Raw genomic sequence first — 23912 nt, forward strand, 5'->3', positions numbered from 1 at the left:
GGTTAGATCAAAGCACTTTCACGATATTTATATACTTATTGCGTGTACTATGCACCTTACTATCAAGAATTCTCAAAGGCTTTTCCTCATATGTGAGGCTATTATCGATTTGGATTCTCTCAGGTTCCAAAATATGACGCTTGTCAGGGATATAACGCTTGAGTTGGGAAACATGAAACATACACGTCATGCATTTTCTCAAATTCCATTGGCAAAGCCAACTTATAAGCTACCTTCCCAATTCTTTGCAAAATCTCATATGGGCCTACATATTTGGCAATTAGTTTGCCCTTTTTTCCCAAATCTCATCACTCCCTTAGTTGGTGATACTTTCATAATTACTTTCCCGCCTACTGCTAACTCATCTTCTTTTTTCTTTAAATCTGCATAACTCTTTTGCCTATCTTGAGTAGTGATTCTAGCCTGAATCAACTTTACATTTTTTACGGTTTTCTGCAATGAATTTTGTCCCCAATACTATATTCTCACTAAAATCATTCCAGCAAATGGGACTTCTACACTTCTTTCCATACAGTGCCTCAAAAGGTAACATCTTGATACTCACATGATAATTATTGTTGTACGAAAACTTAATCAAGTCTAATTGGTCTTCCCAACAACTCTTGCAACTGCGTCTTTAACTCATTCATCTATCAAGAGGTGCCATTCTATGAGGTGCCTTATATATAGGTGCAGTTCCAGGAACTAAGTATATGATGAACTCAATAGCTCTAGCAAGCGGCATACCCGAAATCTCACTCGGAAAGACATCCATAAACTGATTCACAATTGAAACATCCTCGATCTTCAATCCAACCTCTTTACTCACTTGTGAAAAATGTTTTTGAAGTCCCTATCTGCCTTCATCAATCCAAATCGTTGATTTGCGTTTTGAATCAAATGCCATAAACATAGCCTTGCTCTTGAGGTTGGGAAAGCATGTCAATGAATTTAAATAGTTAGGCTCTCTAACAATATCTATTGCTCCTGTAGTAGTATATAACAGAACTTGTATAAATACACATAAACATTGGTACCATTTTTTAGTCTCGATGCAATTGCAGCATCTTGGTCACTTAATATAGTTATTGGACATTTATCTCTCATTGGCTTTTTGAATGTTCCAAAAACCCATTCAAATGATGGTGTTGTCTCATCCGCAAGAAACGCACATGCAAACTTTGAATGTTGTTTGTCTTGTCTGTGGTATTAAAACCCATAACATCTCCAAAGATTGTGTAGTCCTCAAGCATCATAGAGTCTCTCCAAAACAAGCAGCAAACCTTTCCTTCATAATCCAATCTTACTCTAAAGAAGAAGTTACTATCTGTTTGCATCTGCTCATAAAAGTTATCAACGTAACAACATTTTGTAAATCCTTTCCCTCAATCGATTTTATTTTGAGTCTATAGCAACAGTTGAAGTGGTAATTCGTGGAATACCCTAATACATCTTCACCACCAGAATCTATACTCATTTACCTGAATGAATCTATTGGTCTTAGTCCACACTCTTGCATAGCTTGTATGCTTTGTTGCTTTGGATCACTCATTTGACGCTCAGATCTATGAAAGTAATTTAGTGGTTCTCTTGTAAGTAGATGATTGTGTTGTATAACATGTTGCACTATTTCATAGTGTTCGTCCTTCAGGGTTCATCCTTACTCTAATTAGAGTAGGACATTCAGTTCTTGTGATCATAACTCTTCTTGTCCTCTGCTTTTGTAAGGTGTTCCCTTGTTTTAAATTCTTATCATGTATGATTATGTCTGTAATATTCTATTCTTGTTTTTCTTTGTCTTTGGTATTCCTTTTCCCTTAAGTAAAGCAGACATAATACTTTTGATGCACCACTGATGTCCCTTCTTTTCTTTTTTTTTTGAATTTTCTAACACTGAATCCTATTATAGCAGCACGGTGACAATATAGCTCATGTATATCATCCAAATTTGGTCTTACTTGACCAAGTGAAACTCCTCCAATTTCATGTTTATTCAATGATTGTTTAGTTGAACCTATTATAAAATATTAAGATATTTATGATAGTGTATCTATGTGTGATATAGTATATGTATTTTGTATACACTAATGCGTTTTTTATATTCTATAGTGTCTTTATGAGTGATATAATGTATCTAGTTATGATATAATGAATGTAGTATACTGCATTTTTGTACACAATATTTTCTATATATCATAGTTTGTGTCTGATATAGTGTATCTATTTATGATATAGTGTACCCCTCAAAAAAAAAAATTATGATATAGTGTATCTAGTTATGATCTAATGTATGGATTTGTGATAGTATTTTTGTACTATATATGTGTATGCAATATTTTTTTATATTTTATAGTGTCCTTTGAGTGATATAGTGTATCTAGTTATGATATAGTGTATATATGTAGTGTACTGCGTTTTCTTACGTAATATTTTCTATATATCATAGTGTGTGTTTGATATAGTGTATCTATTTATGATATAATTAGTATATGAATGACATAGTATGTGTGTTTTACTCCATCTGTCCCAGAATACTCTTTACACTTTCTTTTTTTAAATGCCATAATACTCTTTACACTTCTATTTTTGAATATGATCCCTCTCCTTAAAATAAAATATACTACTTTTACTAACTACTAACTCTTGTCACATCTACTTTTAAATAAAATAACAATTTATAACCAAACAACAACTTATCATCTAAAACTATGTGCATTGATAAGTGTACGCTAGGAGTATTCTGGGACGGATGAAGTATTAAACATACATGGAATGACAGCTGAGTTAGATTCATTAGTTGATACTATAGCATATTGCTCGTCAATTTGATTTTCGAGCTCATCATGAAACAACTCCACATTTTCTACATAAAATGCTAGTGTTACTGCTTTGCTTAATCAAACGAATGAAATTCTTGAGTTCGATGTTGTTACCTTCAAGACATGGTGTATTATTGAGATCTATAACGATTGGATCTTAAAGCCCATTTTTGATTGAATTGTGATGATGTTCGTCGTCGAATGCTTCAAAGTCGTCTATATTACCTGCTATAATACTCTGATTGAGATGTATTTGCTCAATTAAACTCGATTTTTCCATGAATTTCCTGTAGTTGCTCAATTGAACAGGAAATTTTTGAAGAATCGATTTCGAATCAATATAATGTTACAATTATTGAATCAAATAAGAATAATTAATTTGATTTTGAAAGATATGTATGTAAATTTAGGGTTTCTATGAAATTGAGAAATAATTTGAATAAAGAGAGAGAGAATACTTTGCAGAAATTTTAGAGTGAGATAATCTTTAGTTTTGGAAATATTCAAGAGAGAAGGAAAATCGTAGATTTTGAAAAGTGAGAGTGAGTAGTGTTTGTCGCGTATTACGTGTCTGGTCCTAGTGCACATTAATTTTAATATGAATCGGGTCCATGCAAGTCGGGTTGCTTGGCTTTTCTATTACTTTTCTAACTCTTTCTCTCTCATGAGTCATGGTTGGCAATAGTTTCCATAAAAGTCTAACAGCGTGTTTGGTTCATTTTTAGTAAAGGAAAGAAAGACAAGATAAAGGAAGGGAAGAGAAAGGAAAAAAAACCTTAATTTCCCAGGTTTGGTATAAATTTTTTCTTTCCTTCCGAAATCCTCCGCTTTTGGGAGGAAAGGAAAGTGAAATTTTATTAAAGAATATTTTCTTCCAATTCTTCCCATTCCCTTTCACTTAATTTTTTTTTCAATGAACCAAATATTGGAAAGTAATAAATTTCCTTCAATTCTTCCCATTCCTTTTCACTTAATTTTTTTTCAATGAACCAAATATTGGAAAGTAATAAATTTCCTTCCACTTCCTTTCTTTTCCTTCTAAATTCTTTCTATCAATATCAAACAAACTGTAAAGTAAAATTCATAAATTTTTTTTTTTTTTTTTTAAGAAACTAAAACAACATTTTTGTTTAAAAAACTAATAAACTGTCATTATTTTATCATATATAATATTAAAGCAAGAAAAAATTAGCTTACGTGGCAGCCTCATAGAAATTCTGCTCTGACAATTCACCCCCACATTCATAGAGCAATGAAATAGATGCCACGTGTCACATCCCATTAAAATGATTTTGTTTGATTATGATATTATTAGTTTCCAAAAATTTTAAAAATCAGTCATTGAATGGTTTAATTTAGGAAAATCAGTGATTTGGGTTGTGAAAAAAAGATTCCTCACTGGAAGGAAATCTTCACTTAAGCAAATCTTCCAACGTTTTTCCTTTCCTGTCTAATATTCCATTCAGCTACTCTTTTTGAAGTTGAAAAATATTTGCAGGATGGTTTTAGCTTTAATACTGATAGTGTTTAAGGAAATTTAGTTACACACAATTGAATGACTGTATAAATCCGTGCAAGAATATACACACATTCCTTCCTCTGTTTACTCTTTTTTCTTTTTCGCAGTGTTCATATATGACATAATGATCATATTATATATCATACTTCATGAAAGAAGTATAAAACAACTCATGGGTGATGGGTTGTATGAAAAAATTGCAAATGTAAAGTAGTATATGATATCCTGATAATATGTTAGCCAGCTAATTAATTTTCTTTTTTCTTAATTCACTTTTGGTAATGAATATAATGAGATGCTAGCCCGTTCAGGAGGAAATGCAAATGCAATAATAATAGTCATGCAAATTTATCTTATTACCAAATAAGAATAAAAAGATGTTTTGTTCAAAAAAAAAAGATGTCACACTATGACTATGATCAGAGGTTACATATAACAAAAACAATAACAACTCAATCTTTAGTCCCAAAGTGGTCTAAGGTGGGCTAATATGAATCATTATAACAAATCATATCCACGACCAATACATACTAATTTTTTTTAAAAAAAAACAAAAAACAGAGTTAGAGCCTGTTCTCTTTAGCATAAAACAACTGAACTGAATTGAATCAAATTGAATTAAATTGTAACTAATAGCATGATAATAATTTAGGAATTGAACTGAACTGAAAATAAGTTGGGGAAAACAGTTTCTTGAAGTTAGAGAAGTAGGACAATAGACAATATATGAAACAAGAAATTAAATAAGGTAAAAAAAGTGAAAACCAACATATAAGGGTCGGTTCACTTCAACTTATTTTGACAAAACTATGAGATATAAGTTCGAAAAAATTTAGATGATTAGGTGATCCAGCGGGTTGTCAACCCTCTAATTATTGAAATTTCCTTGGCCAATAGTATATTCAGACATTAATTTTATGATTGTTCTCTCTCCAATTTATTGTAAATATATTAATATTATTATTTTATTGTGTCTAAGAGGGTTAACTTTAGGATCACTCAAAATTTTCCCACGATCTTACATTCAAATGAAACAAAAAATATAAACACATCCACTTATGAACTTACGCTTGATATTAATATTATTTTTAAAGAAAATGTATACTTTGAATTTGGCCCATTCTATATAAAATTCTAAAATAAAGGATTAGCAGAGAGAGTGAAACATGGCCCATGTGCTTAAATTATAAAATATAGCTTTCTTTAATGAGCTTCGAGACACTAATTGAGAAGGTGAATCAACAAAATGAGTTAATTATATATCAAAAGAGGGATTTATAAGTATTCAATTTTAGTTGTTCTATAAAAGAGTAAAACTGTTGTTGAAAGATAAGAGGTTATCGAATTAGAAAAGTTGTTTCGCCTATGCACTTTGTTTTGACAGCTTCTTTTTTCTTTGATGTAAAGGATAATATTGAAATGTAAATCATATGGAGAACTTATAAAACACACATACATTATACAAGTGCTATGTATTTATATTTCTTTATTATGCAAAATTATCAATTTCGAAATCATTCTTAATATCAAAATTGTGGTGGCCTAATATATTCTAAAATTGTTTTTAGGAAGAAACTAATGAGCAAGGATTATTTCAAGTAGCAACGGGGAATAAGGTATTTAGGCAAAAACGTAAAGTGGGAAACCCTGTATGAAACTCATTATATATGTCAGATGGAACGGGGAATAAGGTATGATATAATATATCATCGAAATTGTGGTAATTTCATGTAGCAACGGGGAATAAGTTATTTATACCCCATATGGTACTTATTCCGTCCGTTGGAACAAAATTTCTTATGATGTTTCAAAAAAGACAGTTTTTTCGGCCATGTGTTAAAAGTCAAGGACAATCCCTATCACATGGTAAGTTTGTATCTCCCGAGATCAGTTCTTAGTCATGGCTAATTTTATGTAGCCATTTCTCAGTCACGAGTAAAAATTGCCTAATAGTACTAATTTATGAGAAAGAACATGGAAAGTCTAACACTTTAAGGCCACTTCGAGTAAAAAATGAAGACTGTAATGTGGAGAGGGTTTCTAAGACAATTGACCCCTAAGTGGTTATTGGGATAAGACCAAGTTCGTGCAAATTTTCTCCCTTTTTGAAGCAGTTGAGATCGTTAATTTACCTTTCTCATCTCAACCCTTAGATGATGGCTTTGTGGGGCTACACCAAATTTGGTATATTATATTGAATCATGTCATCACTTTATTAATTTTTCAAAGAATTCCCATACATAAGTTATTAGCGGTTCAATTGTATCGAAAGTGTGGAGAAAATATGGAATTCCAAATTTCCTCTTAAGGTGTTGTTGGCTTTGCTTATGACTATGTTATACAACCTCCGTTCTTTTTATACTGCAGCAATTGAGTTTTCACGTTTGCCAATAAACTATTTTAACTAATAATATCTTTAATTACCTTTTAGTAAAATTATACAAAATTGATATTCTAAAAGTATAAATCGAGACGAATCTAACAAGATCCCACATGATGACAATATTTTTCCTTACATAAAAATCATAATATATAGTGAAAGGTTATGATGGTGAATGAATTGTGTAAAAATCACATTTTGCAATATTATAGAAATAAAACGGAGGAAGTAACTTCTTAATAAATTTCGTTTTGCACTAAAAAGAAGTCTTCCAAAACATATGAGTATCATGTATATGTTAAACAACTTTATAATTAATATAAAGGTGTATATCTCTTAAACACAAAGTTTTTTTATCAAATTAACGTAAGAATCGTTTACACGTTTTCATTGTAGCTGATATATAAACATTGTTGTTATAGTAAATAGTTTCCGTGCATTATACACGGGCCTAAAACCTAGTTATTATAAAAAATACATTTACTCCCCAATAAAAACAACAAAAAACATTTTTTTTTATCGCATTCTAGAGTGTTCTCTTTTTACACGAGTCACAAGATAGAGAGTCCAAATGTTGGTGTGAGACCAAACAGTTGCGAAATTAGCTCAAGTGATAGAAGCGCCGCAACGGCAGACTACAGTACTTTTGCTACTTAAAACCCTAAAAAAAGCCCTACTTCTCACCTCACCACCCTCTTTAAAAGTCAGATCACTTCTCAATATATTCCTCACCTTTCATCACCCAACTACTCCTTCTCAATGTCATCTCTCTCAAATTCAAATACAAATACATTGCCTTATGTTCGATACTTTCGTCAATGACTTTATTCATTCGAGAATACGATTTCGATTTCTCTCGCATTCAAAAGTATAAGTATGATTAAGGCCATTGATGAGGGTATTGAAGATAATCTTCTGGCAATTTAAACCTTTTTTTGTTCACCTGTTCGTAGTAGTATCTGAAGTATTCGGTTTGTTTTCAGTGCCTTAATTAATGGTCTTAATTACGCAAATAAAGCCTTAGTTAATAAAGGCCATTGATTAAGGTATTGAATATCAAATCGCTTAATCTGATTTTCCGTTAATTAAGCCCATTAATTAAGGTATTGAATATCAAATCGCTCAATTTGATTGTCCGTTGATAGATCTATGTAGATCTACATTTGTACTCGGTAAGTTTAAATTATATTATGTGATTGCTAATGATTTTTCCTGGTTACAGATTAGCAAAAGATGAAGATGAAGATGAAGAATTTGAAGAATAGAGTTGAGATAATTGTATTTTGATTATGAATTTGTAATTAGAAGTGCATAAAAGAAAAGCTTCATATACTGGTTTATGTGGATAATTTAAATCACATTTGACTCGTTCCCTTGAAGCGATATTACTATGTGTTGTTTTTGTATAATTTCTCCGTCGTTTTTCATTTTAATTAGCGTCGGAGTTTACTGGAGCAGCTAAATTTACTTTATATTAGTAGATCTAATATCTGCGTGTTTTCCACTTTCGATCTTAATATAATACTGCATCAGTTTCATTTTGATATTTTATACGATTTACAAATTTTTTATGTAGGATTTGTTAGATTATGATATTTTATTAATATGTATTTTTTATAATTTTTACAAATATAAAACTAAAGATATATGTTTTAATATGTTGATTTTAAGTTTATTTTATAACTTTTATTAATCCAGGATTGAAGATTTTAATGGTTATAGAGATGTTTTGGGACTGTTAAAAAAATTAGAGTGGTAAAAAGATATGGTACTTGAATCAAATCTTTGGATTCGTTTCAAATTGGAGATTTAGAGAATAAATTCGATGGTAGTACCGAGCTTTTTTATTCTGTATCCAAAAAGAAAGGGCTTTGCTAAACGCCGCCCTAGAATTTTCTAGTAACGCCCTAAATACGGTATTTTTATACCGTATTTATATACTTGTATTTTTTCTCTCTCCTCCACTTGACTAAATCTCAAAGATGGTCATTTTCTGGGATGACTGCTCTTGTCACAGGCGGTAGGTGGAGGCGCCCATGCAAGCGGTGGTACATTTAATGACTGGAGAATTGTATACATTTAATAGTACATTTACGAGTAGTACATTTAATGACTGGAGAATTGTTAGCCATACCACTTGTATACATTATAAACAAGTGACCATCTTTGACACAGCACCACACAAACACCGCACCACCACCGCCGCGGAAACACCATTGCACCACCACCGCCGGAACACCTACCCCGACATACCACCACCGCATACCCCCACCATCATCCCCTCTGTTTTTTTTTTTCAATTTACAGTGAATTTTTTTTAAAAAAAAATTAAGGGGGCGTCCACCATGGACGCCCCACCACCGGTGGAGGCGCCCATGGCAGGCGCTCCACCACATGGTGAGGCGTCTGCCATGGGCGCCTCCACCGGTGGTGGGGCGTCCATGGTGGACGCCTCCCTAAATTTTTTTTTTAAAATTCAAAAAAATTAAGGGGGCGTCCACCATGGACGCCCCACCACCGGTGGAGGCGCCCATGGCAGACGCCTCACCATGTGGTGGAGCGCCTGCCATGGGCGCCTCCACCGGTGGTGGGGCGTCCATGGTGGACGCCTACATATTTTTTTTTTAAAAAAATTCAGAAAAGGAATAAAACAGAGGAGAAGGTGTGGTGCTGTGTCGGTGGTGGTGTGGCGGCGGAGGTGCGGCGGCGGAGGTGTGGCAGCGGTGGTGAGTTTTTTTTTTCTTTTTTTTTATAAAAAAAAACATTATGAGAGGTGGTAGTGTTGGTGGTGGTGGAGGGGGCATGAAGGTAATGGTGTGGAAGAAGAGGAAGTGAGGAAAGAGGAGAAAATGAAAAATACAAAAATACAGTATTTTATACAAATACAGGGCGTTACCAGGAAATTTTAGGGCGTGATTTAGCAAATGAGAAAAGAAATCAATGAAATATGGAATGAGTTGAAATTAAAAATTGTACGATGTCAAATTATTTTGCAGTACGATAAAGTAAAAAATTTATTTTATGTCAAAGGAAAGAATATTAACGTCGCTGATATAGGTTCATCCAGTTCATTTCGAGTACAATTTCATGGAGGTTGTGGTAAATCTCACAGTTGGCATAGATTTTGGAATTCTGTTTTAGAAAAGTTTTACAAGCTATCTTTGAACTTTTAAAGAATGCACCAAGTTATACTTGTATTTTTTATGTTGTATTGTATATAATCACTCATGTTGTTTGTTTTGCTCTTGTAAGTTTTATCGATGTCCAAAAAAAAAAAAAAAAAATCACTCATTATATATATTCATTATTCAATGACTATCAAATGTAAAAAAAAATGCCAGTTAATTTACATTTTGAATAGTTAACTAGAATTAAAAGATAATTTTTGATCATTGATGTTTTCAATTATCTATTAGGTAGGGATTAAAATGAAATGATTATCTTTCAAAGTATACATTCAGACTAATTTAAGGATGTTGCACGTGGTACTATTTAGATTAAGTTGCAACTTTTTAAATTTCTACTTAATGTGAATGTTGAAGGTTTGTATATTCAACCATGAAAAAGTAATCTTAATGTAAACTGTTGCCGCAAAAATTAGTTTGAAAGAATCCATATGTGAAGATGACGATGGAATTAAAGTGTGTGAGGTCGGTCCATCAAGAAGGCTAAGTGAACTTATTGGACCTGATTTGAACTTATTGGACCTGATTGAACCTTATTGAAACTTATTGGACCTGATTGAAATTTATTGGACCTGATTGAAATTTATTAAACCTTATCAACTTTTAGCAATTGGAATTTATTGCACTTGATTGGAATTTATTGGACCTGATTAGAACTGAATTTATTGGACTTTATTAGAATTTATTGTCCTGATTGAAACTTATCTCAACTTATCTGAACGTATTGGACCTGAAACTTAATTTATTAAGGTGAATTTAATGCACCTTAAATTTGTGAAGAGTGATGTTGTGATGGTAAGAAGGCTCATTGTAACACTGCGGAATATGTCGTCATGGCAAGGATTGACTCACATCAAGAAGTGTAGCTTGTCGTCCCGCAAGGTCGGGAAGAATAGGTGCAACTTTCGTGCAAGTATGAAGAGGAATGTGGTTCTCTCCTACTTTTAGATTTGTCTAGACTCGAATAATACTCTTATTTGCACTTGTGTATAGAGTTTGTACTTGTATTGGTATGTGATAGACTAGTAGTGTTGACATCACTAAAGATTTCAGATATTTTAGGATTGAGTCTTATTCTTTACAAGAGGAATCTTCAAAAATTTCCTCTTATTTACAAGGAATACTAATTTATCTTACTTTAAAAATAAAGAATCTTGTGTGTGTTGTATGTTTATATCTTTGTGTTGTGGTTAGAGATGGAAATGGATCAGGTTCGGGGCGGGTGGACCATCACCCGCATCCATCCACCCCACCCGATCCATCCATCATCCGGTAAAACATACACCCGAATCCATCCATCCATCACCCACGGGTGAAACGGATGGATCGGGTGATAATCGGATGAACTAAATTAGATTAAACTAGGTGGTTTAGCTAGATTAACAGAACCAAAAACCAGTTTATAAAATCAGTCCAATTAGCTAGATAACTAAGTGATTCATATCAAAGCCCAACAACTATGGTTAATAATCAAATAGAACTAAGATGGCTTAATTGAATACTTAATCAGATCTAGGCTCAAATTTATAAATAAGTATTAAAGGATAAACTTGGGCTTGGGTAAAAAATTAAGAAGTCAGAGAACAAAGAGGTAGGTTTGCACCTCTGCTCACTTGGAGCAGGAAAGACACGACAAAGGTGTTTCGAAGCTTCAATGGCGTCAAGCTACGACATTGCTGAGCAACATGTATGGTGGTGCGGCAGCACTCCGGTGTCGTTCGTTGGCCTCGGATTCTGGTGCTGCAGCACTAAGGAGAGAGTAGAGCTAGCGAAAGAGAAAGGCTCAGCTACAGCAGCACGTGGCAAGGCCGTGCAGCGACAGCGCAGTAGCAATGTAGCATCAGGCGAGAGGAGAGAGAAACAAGGGGTTGGGGACTTGGGGTTTGGGTCTTTGGGTGAGAGAATGACGAGAGATAGAGAGATGGGATTTTGGGGGTTTTTTTTAGGAGTGAGAAAGTAAGATGGGGTTGGGTTAACTACTTAATTTGCTTAATTTGGGCCTGTGGACCATTGGGTTTTTGTAAAAATGTAAAAGCCAAAAAAAAAAAAATTATATCCTTTTTACTTTAAACGGGTGACGGGTCGGGTGGTAAATGGGTGACGGATCGGGTGATGGATGAAAAAATATCACCCGAACCCGACCCGCATCCGTCACCCGGTTATCCGTCACCCGGCTATCATCCGTTTAAACCGGGTTTTCACCCACTTAATAAATCGGGTGGAGCGGGTGATCGGGTGATCCACCGGATATTTCCATCTCTAGTTGTGGTCTTGAAAAGTGAAAAGGGAAGCTCAAGTTAAGAAAGTAACCTAAGCAAGCTATATATGGACAACACTAAAAGCTACAGATTTAGTCAGCACAAATCGTTAATAGTTAAGTGAGTTTGGGCTGCGCATTGGCTAGCAAGCTTTAAATTCAATATTGGAAATTGAATCCCTTTTGCTTTGTAAAATAACAAGTTTAACACATAGCATATATTACGAATTTGGTCTTCATTGAAATATCAAAGGCATTTCCTACTATTATAAGGGTTGTCTCTCCCTCCTGTTGTAGGATTTTCTCCATCAATATGGTTCCATAGACTCTCGCTATCAAAGCCTTCATTTTTTAGTTAGCTTTGAAGTTTGAAAATGTGGAAAATCATACTTATTGGTTGAAGATTAAGGCTCCGTTTGGTAGGGCGTAAAACGTTTTCCCGGAAAACCGTTTTCCTCTATTTTCAGTTTTACATTGTTTGGTTGGCAAAAGAGTGTAAAACCATTTTCCCTTTGGGTAAAATTACTCTCCTAAGGATGAAAAACCATTTTCCTTTCAAAATGAAGGGAAAACTATTTTCCTTCTCTCTCTTGTACACTCCTATCACTACCTCCTTACTTTCCCTTTCATTTTCCTTTCATTTCATCATTTTTTTTACATCGAACCAAACAACGGAAAACTAATTTTGGAATTATGTTTTCCATTGTAAATTGTTTTCCATAAAAATCATTTTACACTGAAAATATTTTACGCCCTACCAAACGGAGCCTAAGAATATCAAAATGAAAACTAGATTTGAAATATACTATATCATCAGGGATAAAATTGAGTTTATATTTTGTTTATGGTTGGAATATTATCATATCTCAAAAACAGTGCGAATCGTTTATGTTAGTAAATTGGACTAAAAATTTCAAATTGATGTTTTAGATTATCTTTTACATAGCAGGTGTTGTTTAACAATTTATCAATGATAATCTTCCTATTCCCTTTAAAAAAAAAAACTCTCTCAGTTACAAAAATACTTAACGTATATCATTTTTCTAAAAGCCGATATTTATCAACTTTGACACCTTGTTCAATTAATCTCTATACAACTATATAAAAAGATGTGCGAAAAAAGCCTATGTGGCACGTGACACTCTCCTTAAATTTCTAATGCAAATACTTTATGTTCATATGTACTTCTCACTTTTAAAAAAAGGTGTAAGTGTAAGGTATCAAACACATGACCTTTGAAATGAAAAGTAAGAGTTTAATCATCTATACACTATGAGTTTATTGTATAATGTTTCAAATAAAATATGATAAAGTCTTGTAGTAATTGTAGTTAACTAAAAAGACTTAACAAGTATATACTCCCCTTGTTATTTTTAATTGCTACATTGTTGTATGCACAATAATTTATGCAATATCACTTTCAAGCCTTTTGGAGTGTACTTTTTGATCTATTTAATGTAAAATACTGAGAAAAAGTGAAAAAGCAGTATTTTTGGGTGGAAAAAGAGAAGAACAAATATAAAAGTATTACTTTATGGTGGGCCAAGTACCCCAAATAAGGAAAATGTAGCAATTAAAATAAAAAAAAATCATTTAAGGAAAATGTAGCAATTAAAAAAAAAGGATGGAGTACATCTTTAACACTCTCATTACATAACTTACAAGAGAATATTGATGTCATATTCTCTTACCACAATTCCTTTTAAGGTTGTTTCAAACTCAAAGCTTTCAAAATTTTTTACTTATCACGTCGTGATGTAAAATTTTCAATTTTTTAATAGACGAAAAATTCGAAAAGTAGCAAAATAAATCATAAATCATAAATAATAAAAAATAATAATATATGTTTATTTTAACTGACCCGAGACATCGTCCGGGAAAAAAAAACTATTTTCTTTCGTAAAAAAGATGTATGGTGCACTTTTTTATTCAAAAAAATCTAAAATTAAATGCATACTTTTATGTTTGGTTGAAGGGTTTTATCATTTTGTTCACTACATAAGCCATTCGCTTGATCTCTCGCCTCAGATTTGGCGGTTGAATCTCATCATTCATAAAACAATGTATTGCTGCATGGTTTCGTTTTGGCTAAAATTCCATATTATTGGGATATTAATGGGAAGTGGCGGATGCGAAGAATGATCATTCTATACTTGCACTCGTCTAAAAATCTCAAGCTTATACCCACCCCAGCACTCACAGCGTACGGTAATATCCAAATTCATCATCGTCTCACCATTCGCTTGGGTACTCACACCCAGCATACACGCCCATCACATGTCATATCCGTCCCTCGACATATTAACTTTACTTCTTTCTAAATGTATAAGAAAGTGCAAAAAGAAAATTTATTTTATACGGTTTTTTCACCAGGTATCCCTGTGGTTTATAAAAATTCATCCCCTGGTTTTAAAAAAATGCACAAGGTACCCTTACTGTTTCAAACAAATGTACGAAATGCCCTTAATGACTAACGGTGTTAAGTTTCCGTTAGTCATATTTACCATTTTGCCATTGTTAACCCCCTAATCCTAAATCCTTAACCCTAACCCTAACACCCTACCACCCCCACCACCCCAGTCCCCTTCCCTCCTCACCCCAGCAGCCCCCACCCCCTAGCCCCAACCCTAACGCCTCATCTAACACCTCACACCCACCGTAGCGGCTCTGCCTTCCCCTCACCCAGAACCCCTCTACCCTTCCCCCAACCCGCAACCGTTCAGCCCCCCCCTCACCGCAAGTCGACCCAGGAACTCCTTCTTCTTCATTTCTTTTTCTCTCTCCTTCTTCTTCATTGATTTTTTTTATTTCAAAAACTGATTTCGAAAATGGTTTCGAAATGGTTTTTGAAAATGATTTCAAAATTGGTTTTCGAAAATGGTTTTCGCAAAAGGTTTTCGAAAAAGTTTTTCGAAAATAGTTTCGAAAAAGGTTTTCGAAAATTTTTTCGAAAAAGGTTTTCGAAAATAGTTTTCGAAAATGATTTCGAAAATGTTTTGGAAAATGATTTTTGAAAATGATTTCGAAATTAATTTTTGAAAATGATTTCTGAAATCAATTATAGAGGAGGTGGTGGTTGTCGGTCTACAGGGAGGAGGTGGTGGCTGCTGCTAGGGGAGGGGGATGTTGCCGGCGGTAGGGTGGGGAGGGGAGATGTTGTCGGGGTTGGGGATGGGGGTGGGGGTGGGGGTATGCTGTCGAGGGTGGGGGTGGGGGTGGAGGTGGGTTGGGTGGTGGGTGTGGGGTTAGGGTTTCAAGTTATTGGGTTAGGGTTTAGTTAGTTAATTAGGGCTTAATTAGGGTTTAATTAGGGCTTAATTAGGATTTAATTAGGATTAGAGGAGTTAATTAACCCTAATGACTAACGGAAACTTGACACCGTTAGTCATTAAGGGTATTTGGTGCATTTAACTTAAATAATAAGGATACCTTGTGCATTTTTTTAAAACCAGGGGTACCCCATGAATTTTTAAAAATCACAGGGGTACCTGGTGAAAAAACCGTATTTTATATATATATTTTTTTGGCAAAGTTCATTTTAATATGGTTAAAGTAGGTGGGGATGAAATAGGGCGTTAAAGCAGGTGGTTTCCTTAATTCTTATGCAATATGATAAACAAATACTACCTCCGTTTTTTATTATTGGTAACGATTAGACATTTTCCCTCTCTACTTTACGTCAAATCGTTGCATATAATAAAAAAACAGAAGTAGTACTATAAATTAAAACGGAGGAAGTATATATCTTTGGAAATTTCTAAAGGTGTATTGTGTGAGCCATGTTCAATTTGGACTAACTTTCAAGATGAAACAGACGACATACAATTTGAAATGTCATGGACTCATAGTTGGACTTTTTCAAAGGTAAAACCTGATCCAAAGTCCAATACTCCAATCAGTCAGCTAGTGAGTGACAATGTTCAATCATACTGCTTTTCCAAAATATCTTAACTAACCTAAAGGAAAAAAAAATCATATTGTGCACGTGATGATAATGGCAAAAGAAAAAGATTTCATAGATCTTAAAAAACAAGTAAAACAACAAACCAATGATGACCCACTTAGAACAAATTTATTAGAGTACTTGAGGAGGGTCATTCTCTCTCACTCGTCATCAAACTTTCAACCATAATTTTTATTGAATCATTTGAGGCTAAGAAATTTACTCTTGTTCACTGTTCAAAGTGCGCCAACCCAAAGAATCTGGTCCCCAATTCCACCCAAATGAGAAAAATATACTCTTAAGTTCATATATATATGATCAAACATTAGATAAACTGGAAATTTCCAAATCAAAAATCATGGGTTTTTTCAGATGTTTATGTGTTTTTTTCACTCTTCAATGTTTTTTGTTCAAACCCTTATTATCTGATTCTGATTCTGAGTTGTTTTTTAACTCAAATGAGCTTCAAGAGATCCCAAAATACTTCCTTAATCAAACCCAAAAAGCTGAGGTTTTTGATTGGATGGTGAATATTAGAAGGAAATTGCATGAAAACCCAGAACTTGGATTTGAGGAATTTGAGACTAGTAGGGTTATTAGAGAGGAATTGGATAAATTGGGTATTTCTTACAAATACCCACTTGCTGTAACTGGAGTTTTGGGTTTTATTGGAACTGGGAATCCTCCATTTGTGGCTTTGAGGGCAGATATGGATGCTCTTCCAATTGAGGTACTGTTGGATTGTTTTTGTAATTGAAATTTTTGTGAAAATCTTGATATGATGTTTGACATTGATGCTCATTGATTATAGTATATGATCAATTTATTAGTGTTGGGAAATGTTGATGTTTGATGGATTTTGAATGCTGCTTACATTACATTGTGATCTCAAAGTACCTGTCTTGTGGCAAATTCTTAGTCACTACAAATTTGGGGGATGTTTTTTGGATGTGTGTTTTAGATGATGAGTGTTTGATTTCATTCTTGTCTGATTGATTGGGTAAAGTTCCGTTTAGCATTTGAATTTGGGAAAGATATGTGCTTTTGATGATTTTAGAGAAGAGGAAATTGTGGGAAATAATCAGTAGTTGAAGTTTGGTTTGGCAATGGATGTTGCAGGAAATGGTGGAGTGGGAACATAAGAGTAAAGTACCTGGAAAAATGCATGCTTGTGGGCATGATGCTCATGTTGCCATGTTGCTCGGTGCGGCAAGGATTCTCCAAGAGAACCAACACAAGTTACAGGTTTGTTTCTTCTGAGTTTGCTTTTGTGAGTTGAGGTTTCTCAAAGGATTCTTGGTTCTTTTTGCTCCTAGATGCTGTTACTGTTTGTGGAATATCAATGTAGGTAGTAGTCATCGAATCATGTAGCGAAACAAAATGTTTGATTGGTACTTTTGAGCTTATATTTATCTCCTTTACGTGGTCCAATTGTAGACAGGACACTGCAGTGAACATTGCACTGGCTCGTAAACAGAATCTAAGCTTTTAATAGTATATCTGTCAACTTCCTGTGCAGTGAAAGAGCTGCTTCTAAATCACTTCTCGGAAAGCAGCTGTGGCACATTTGTGAATAATGTAGCTGCTTTGGCCCTTAGTCAATTTATCCTTGGATCTGACTGATTTATATCAAGCATGCTGTACAAGCTGCGTGTACGATATCCAAGCTGATTGGCAATCATACAATTTATGTATTTGATAATGAAAGCTTAAGTAGGTATCAGGTGTTGGCTATATGTATGGAATCATTTCCGGGTGTTTGGAGAGAGCATTTCTGAAAATGTTCTTGTAAGAAGATGCGTTTGCTTTTCTGGTCTCTAAAATTGACTGTAAATCTGTAAATTTCCTGCATATTTCTGCCTTTTATATGCTGAAAAAAGTTAGGGCAGCAATTGACAAACATCTTTTGACAAGTGCAACTAATTGAGAAATACAAAAGAACAATTGGCAATTTCTGATTGGCCCTCAGTTGCTATTTTCAATTATAATCTTAGGAATCAGAGCAATCTTCTTAGAACTATGTCAGCTCTTTTTCTGGTGTGAAGTCTTATTCTTTTTCCGCTATAAAAATTCACAGGGAACAGTTGTTCTGGTTTTCCAACCAGGGGAGGAAGGATACGGAGGCGCCAAGAAAATGATTGAGGCTGGAGCACTAGAGAATGTTGAGGCCATATTTGCTTTGCATGTCAATTCTGGCTTACCTGTGGGTCAAGTTTCCTCTAGGCCTGGCCCACTCTTGGCTGGAAGTGGATTCTTTCAGGCTGTAATAAACGGTAAAGGTGGTCATGCTGCTATTCCTCATCACTCAGTGGACCCGATATTGGCAGCCTCAAATGTGATAGTTAGCTTACAGCATATCGTTTCTCGTGAAGCTGATCCCCTTGATTCACAAGTAATCTGTTTTCTTGTTTTAACTTTGTACACTATGTCAATTGTCAGACTGGGTATTTATGTGAAATAAGCTAATTAGCATAGAGAAGATCTCTGAAAATTCTGTTCAATAGCGATGACGTTCATGCATCAATCTGTTTTTTGTTATCTTAAGAATAGCTTAAAGCTTTTTCTCTAAGGTAATAACCTTAAAATTCTAGAAGATGTGTGAGGATATGATCATTTCATTGAAAGTTCCGTATCCTTTGTGCAACTGAACCAGCTTGTCTAAGAATATATGAACTCAAAAGGCATAATTAATTAATAATTTCAACATATAGTGGCAAGTAGAATCTCTGGACCTCTAGCCCTTAACTAGGAGCATCAGAATCTCATGAGCCATGATAGTATTCCTAATTCTCTCACCCTTTTTAAAATACAAATATACTATCCTGTTGAACAATATAAACATGATAGACTTTTAAAACCATTTTTTTCTGAATGGGATGTTCTAACTGAAAGTTAAACAATATTTGATTCTTTTGCTGTCATATTCTCTGTAAAGGTATATATCCTCACATCTTGTTGTACTATTCTTCCGAAAAGTTTACCCTACTAGTTTCTCTTTTGCAGGTTGTGACAGTAGGGAAGTTCCAAGGAGGTGGTGCCTTCAATGTAATTCCAGATTCTGTCACTATTGGTGGTACATTCAGAGCCTTGTTAAAGGAAAGTCTTTTACGTCTCAAGCAGAGAATCGGTGAGGTAAGTTACACATTTCGGCCTGTATTTGGAATTGCAATAAGTTCTTTTTTTTTTGGCAATTCAAAGTATTTTATTGAAAACCAAAAAGAAAGGTTACAACCACCTAAACACCAGCGCAAAGGGCTAGATAGCATCAGCATCTCTACCCCCACCTTCAGAATTCCAATAAGGCGTTGTTTGGTTGACAAAACAAATCATGGGAAGTGCAAATTCCTAGGAAGTAGAAGTATATGAAGTTGTTTGGTTGACAAAATCATAGGAATTTGCACTTCCTAGGAAGTTCTACTTCCTCCAAAATGGAGGAAGTTACTTACCTAGGCCCCCCTAGGTAAGTAGAACTTCCCATGAGATGTTCTACTTCCCATTATCAACCAAACACAATTTTACACTTCTTAGGAATTTCAAATACATGGAAAAAATAACTTCCTAGGAAGTATGACTTCCTATATACAACCAAACAAGGCCTAAGTTAATTGGGCATTAGGATCATTATTCTATTATAACCTAGAAATCTTTCACAACAAACAATAGTGACCTTGAAAGGTAAATGTTGCAAGCCTATTTCAGAAAAAGTTATGTGTGATCCTATTTAGTGCATTACAACTTCCTGCTTCCCGGGGTTGGTCATCACAAGATTATGAATTATATATCTTGTGTTATCTCCAAAGTTTCCAGCTTGATTGTATACTGAATACTGGTCTTCACATCCATTGATTTTTTTCCCTGAAAGACTGATATATCAGAATTAGCATCCAAAATTTGCGTTATGTTACACTAATATTTGCATTAATATCACAGGTTATCATAAGCCAAGCTGCTGTCCAAAGGTGCACTGCAACTATTGATTTCTATGATAGTGAGAACTTTTACCCACCAACCATAAATGACGAAAACTTGCATGAGCTCTTTACCAGAGTCGCTTCAGATATGCTTGGCTCTCGTAACGTGAAAGAAGCCAAGCCACTTACGGGATCTGAGGATTTCGCATTTTATCAAGAAGTGATTCCTGGATACTTGTTCTTTGTTGGTCTGAAAAATGAGACGCGTGGTATATCTGGCTCAGAGCATAACCCCAAGTTTATGGTTAATGAAGATGTGCTTCCTTATGGAGCGTCTCTTCATGCCTCATTGGCTGTTAGGTACCTTCTCGAAAAGGGAGCAAAAATCCCAACACAAGATATAACACATCAATTTCATGATGAATTGTAAGATGTTCTTTCTTAATTATTATTCTTCTACTACAGCTCCATTTTGAGACACATAAAATGTGGTCCAATGCGAGGTACTGATTCTGTTGTAAATTCAGTATCTAAATGATTTTTGTTCAGCATCATAAAATCCAAGCGAAAGTGCAAAACTCTAAAATTTCACAGAAAAAGGATGGATGGGTGACTTGCTACTTATACAACTAACTATTGCATGAAACTTAAGCAAAAACCTTCCACTACATTAACAATCGTATTGTAACTTGTAAGTGTAAATCTATCGAGAATGGCTAGAAAGTTAATTGTTAGATATCTAAATCATGTAGTATGAGTCTATGGGACATGGCTGTGGATGCACAGGATGTGAAACCCACTATTTACTCTATTTCACATTTAGATATTTAACAATCAGATGGTAGCCTTTCTCAGATCTCAGTGACACATTCACATCCATCTGATATTCTAGGAGCATAAAAACGCTCAAAATTAGTAATAATATCTGAGTTCTGCTACATATTCAGTATTTCCCTTGAAAGGGTAACCTCTGTATCCACATAATTCCTTCCCACCGAGTAGTGAAACATGGACTGGTCAAGAAGCGTTATAATGCAACATCTTGTAGGTACCAGTAAAATTTTCTCCTGTTCCTTAATAACCAAATACTTCAGATGACAAACTCAAGAGGGGTTGCAAGGCACTGGGTGCAAATTTCCGCGCAAAAAGTTGGCACAGAAAGACAAGCCGGTGATTGTAGACGCACATTTTTCTTCCAGAAATCTTGTCAAAGAACTCCTTTGAAATGTCATTTTTGCCATATGTAGCTGGGTGGGGTCCACCCCTTGACCAGTCGGTATACGTAAGACTCCGGTTAGCTAGCAAACGAGGAACTTCGATGGTTAGCATTGTAGGGAAGTAGTGTTCATCCACATAACAAGCAGGCTTGCAGAATTCCTTGAACTTCGGATAGTAAAATTTGTCCTCCACAATTCGAAGAGCAAGTTCACGATTAACCTCAAACCACTGAGAACCTTTTCGCCATTGCTCGAGGGTGACCTCAGGTTCCATGCCCTTGTTATATCGTCCCCTCCCATAGGGCCCACGATCATCATAAGAGCCTAGGAAGCTGTAGCGAGATTTTGAAATGTAGCGGTACACAATAGTGAAGTTACGGACAGGAATACAGGCCTCTGACAGCAGCACAAAGTATTCATTTGACAAGTCGAGCATTGCATTTGCTAGAAGTCTTCTCTCAGCATCACACATGCTCATCTTCCCCCACTCTGTTACCTGCGAAAGATTGAAAACATGCTCTTGAAACTCTCTTTACAGCATACACTTCCGGTAACATGACTCACATCCGTTTTTTTATGAAGCATAGACAGTATATCTAACATTAAAACTGTGCTGCATGAGTTAATAGTAATAACAGAAAATATGCCTTGTCTTTTCTTCCTTATTAAATGCCTTTACCTAATGTTCATGATCATATTATGAAGTACAAGTTGGGTTTTAAAACCAGACAGACAGTCTACTGAATAGAATACCTGCATCTCAATCTTGATTCATTACAGAATTTTATAAATTAGTGTGAGTTAAGACCAATATATTGATGTTTTCAGATGAACATATATAACAAAGCTGATGCCTTGAGATAAAAATAACAGAACATAATAAGGTGATGCCTACAAACAGAGATTCTAAGATATGATATCATAAACAGCTAGTACATTGATGCCTTGAGACAAATACAACTTAAAAAAGAGGTAGCATAGACAGAATCATGTACCTGGCTAGGAATCTGCCTGCCATAGAAAACAGAAGAGCGAGAATAATTTGCGCGATAGGCTGGTAGTGAATGAACATAGATGGAATAAAGTCCTTCATTGCCTCTAAAAAACCTCTCCCAAAGAGGTGAAAGTGGCAAAGGTCCCCGTGTCAGAAACATAAATGCCAGCTTCGGAATCCTCTTGTACGGATACTCGTTCATTCGAGGAGCAAACGTAGCCCTCCAGAAAAGCTCAGTATCATTCATGTTATGCATTAGATTAGAAGGTGGTCTTAACCAGCATTCTAGATTATTGATATTATCAGAGCAATGTTCTAAGCTAGATGATTCTCTCAATACCATATTTCGCAACCCAAAATACCTTATCATATTCATACTCAATATACACACTCCAAGTCCTAAAACCAAGAATATCAAGAAAAAATAAAGGATCCTAAATGACCAAGATTTGCCAGGGACTGTTCTTGTATTAGAGCTAACAGTTTCCTTCCCATTTTCGCCGTTCACTAACCTCAAGCTCCCCTGCATTTTAATCTAAACCAGCAGAAGAACCTAGAATCTTACTCAATCCTAATCACCTCAAAAATAGGATTTTATACCAAATGAAGAGCAAATAATGAAAATTTCTGGGATTTTGGCATCTGGGTTTTTAGATTATAAACTAATTGTTACTGTCAGAGTGATCAAAACCATCTAATTCATATAATAGGATCACCTAAAATATTGGTGATCCTTGCTAAAAATGTACAATATAATCACACTAACTATTAACTAACCCAATTAAAACCAAAATTAGAGCAGACTTTCTAAATCTTATCCAATCAAATCACAAGTTCTTCATTGACAAAATCATATAATAGCTAATTGGGTAGTGTGACAAATAAATGAAAGCATACAAGATGAGAAAGAAAAAAAAAAGATGGGTATTTTTCTATATCATACCATGTGTGATAGATATAATAAGTAAGGTAGGAGAAAGCAACTAGGACATAAAAACTACGATATAACAAACAAAACGTTTGAATAAAAAAGCATATAATAAACTTTGTGGTTTGATTCACGCAATATTGATTAGTGGTTGGAAAAATGTAAAAGATATGGGAAAATTTTGAATGAGATTGGAGATTTTCATGGGGGTTTTAAATCCAAAAAAGATGGTGTTTTTATTCTTGAAACTGTAAAAATGGGAAAACAAAGTGATTTTGGAGGAAGAAAGAGAAACGTCCTAAAGTTTGGGAAGAGAGGAGGAAAATGGTGACACTTGACAGAATGTGTTTGGAGGAATATTTTGTGACAAGTGTAAAGTTTACATTTCTAGTTAGTGCATATTACCATATTGTTTATTGTTTAGGTCACCACTCACCACTTTTGTTGAATTTTTGAATATTAATACCATGTAATGTAACCATAGGTTATAATGATAATACAACTTTTGTCGTATGATATTTCTCATAGTGTGGACCACTGCATGGGTGATGGGTCACCTAGAATTTTTATTTTTTCTTTGATGTTTTAGGTGGACAGAATTTTGTTGATATTTTAGTTTTAACGAAGTTAGAAATCTACACTGTCAAATACACAAAGTTGGTAATTTGCCGGCCTTGTAAGAAAATTAGCTTGACTTTGAAGACATTGGCTTTGTTATGATCTTATGGATGAACTAGTGAGTGATCTGGTCGATGTTTT

General features: G+C 34.6%; 2 protein-coding genes and 1 long non-coding RNA gene across 3 annotated transcripts; 2 read left to right on the plus strand and 1 right to left on the minus strand.

The window, feature by feature from the left end:
- Window positions 1–7284: 7284 nt before the first annotated feature.
- LOC109136053 (uncharacterized) lies at window positions 7285–8264 on the plus strand. Its single transcript, XR_002040815.3, has 2 exons — window positions 7285–7821; window positions 7941–8264. It is a non-coding gene; the product is annotated as an uncharacterized LOC109136053 (long non-coding RNA).
- A 7953-nt stretch (window positions 8265–16217) lies between these two features.
- LOC104903695 (IAA-amino acid hydrolase ILR1-like 4) lies at window positions 16218–20478 on the plus strand. The gene is made up of 5 exons (XM_010691787.3): window positions 16218–16833; window positions 17223–17348; window positions 18181–18495; window positions 19107–19235; window positions 20034–20478. Exons 1-5 carry the CDS (start codon window positions 16462–16464, stop codon window positions 20442–20444), a joined length of 1353 nt encoding a protein of 450 aa, XP_010690089.1. The 5' UTR covers window positions 16218–16461; the 3' UTR covers window positions 20445–20478.
- A 420-nt stretch (window positions 20479–20898) lies between these two features.
- On the minus strand, window positions 20899–23532 carry LOC104903696 (hypothetical protein). Its single transcript, XM_010691788.4, has 2 exons — window positions 22227–23532; window positions 20899–21727 (listed from the first exon to the last, which is right to left on the minus strand). Exons 1-2 carry the CDS (start codon window positions 22752–22754, stop codon window positions 21089–21091), a joined length of 1167 nt encoding a protein of 388 aa, XP_010690090.2. The 5' UTR covers window positions 22755–23532; the 3' UTR covers window positions 20899–21088.
- Between the last annotated feature and the right edge of the window lie 380 nt (window positions 23533–23912).

This window comes from Beta vulgaris, chromosome 9 (genome assembly GCF_026745355.1).
Source record: "Beta vulgaris subsp. vulgaris cultivar EL10 chromosome 9, EL10.2, whole genome shotgun sequence".
NCBI classification, from domain to species: Eukaryota; Viridiplantae; Streptophyta; class Magnoliopsida; order Caryophyllales; family Amaranthaceae; genus Beta; species Beta vulgaris.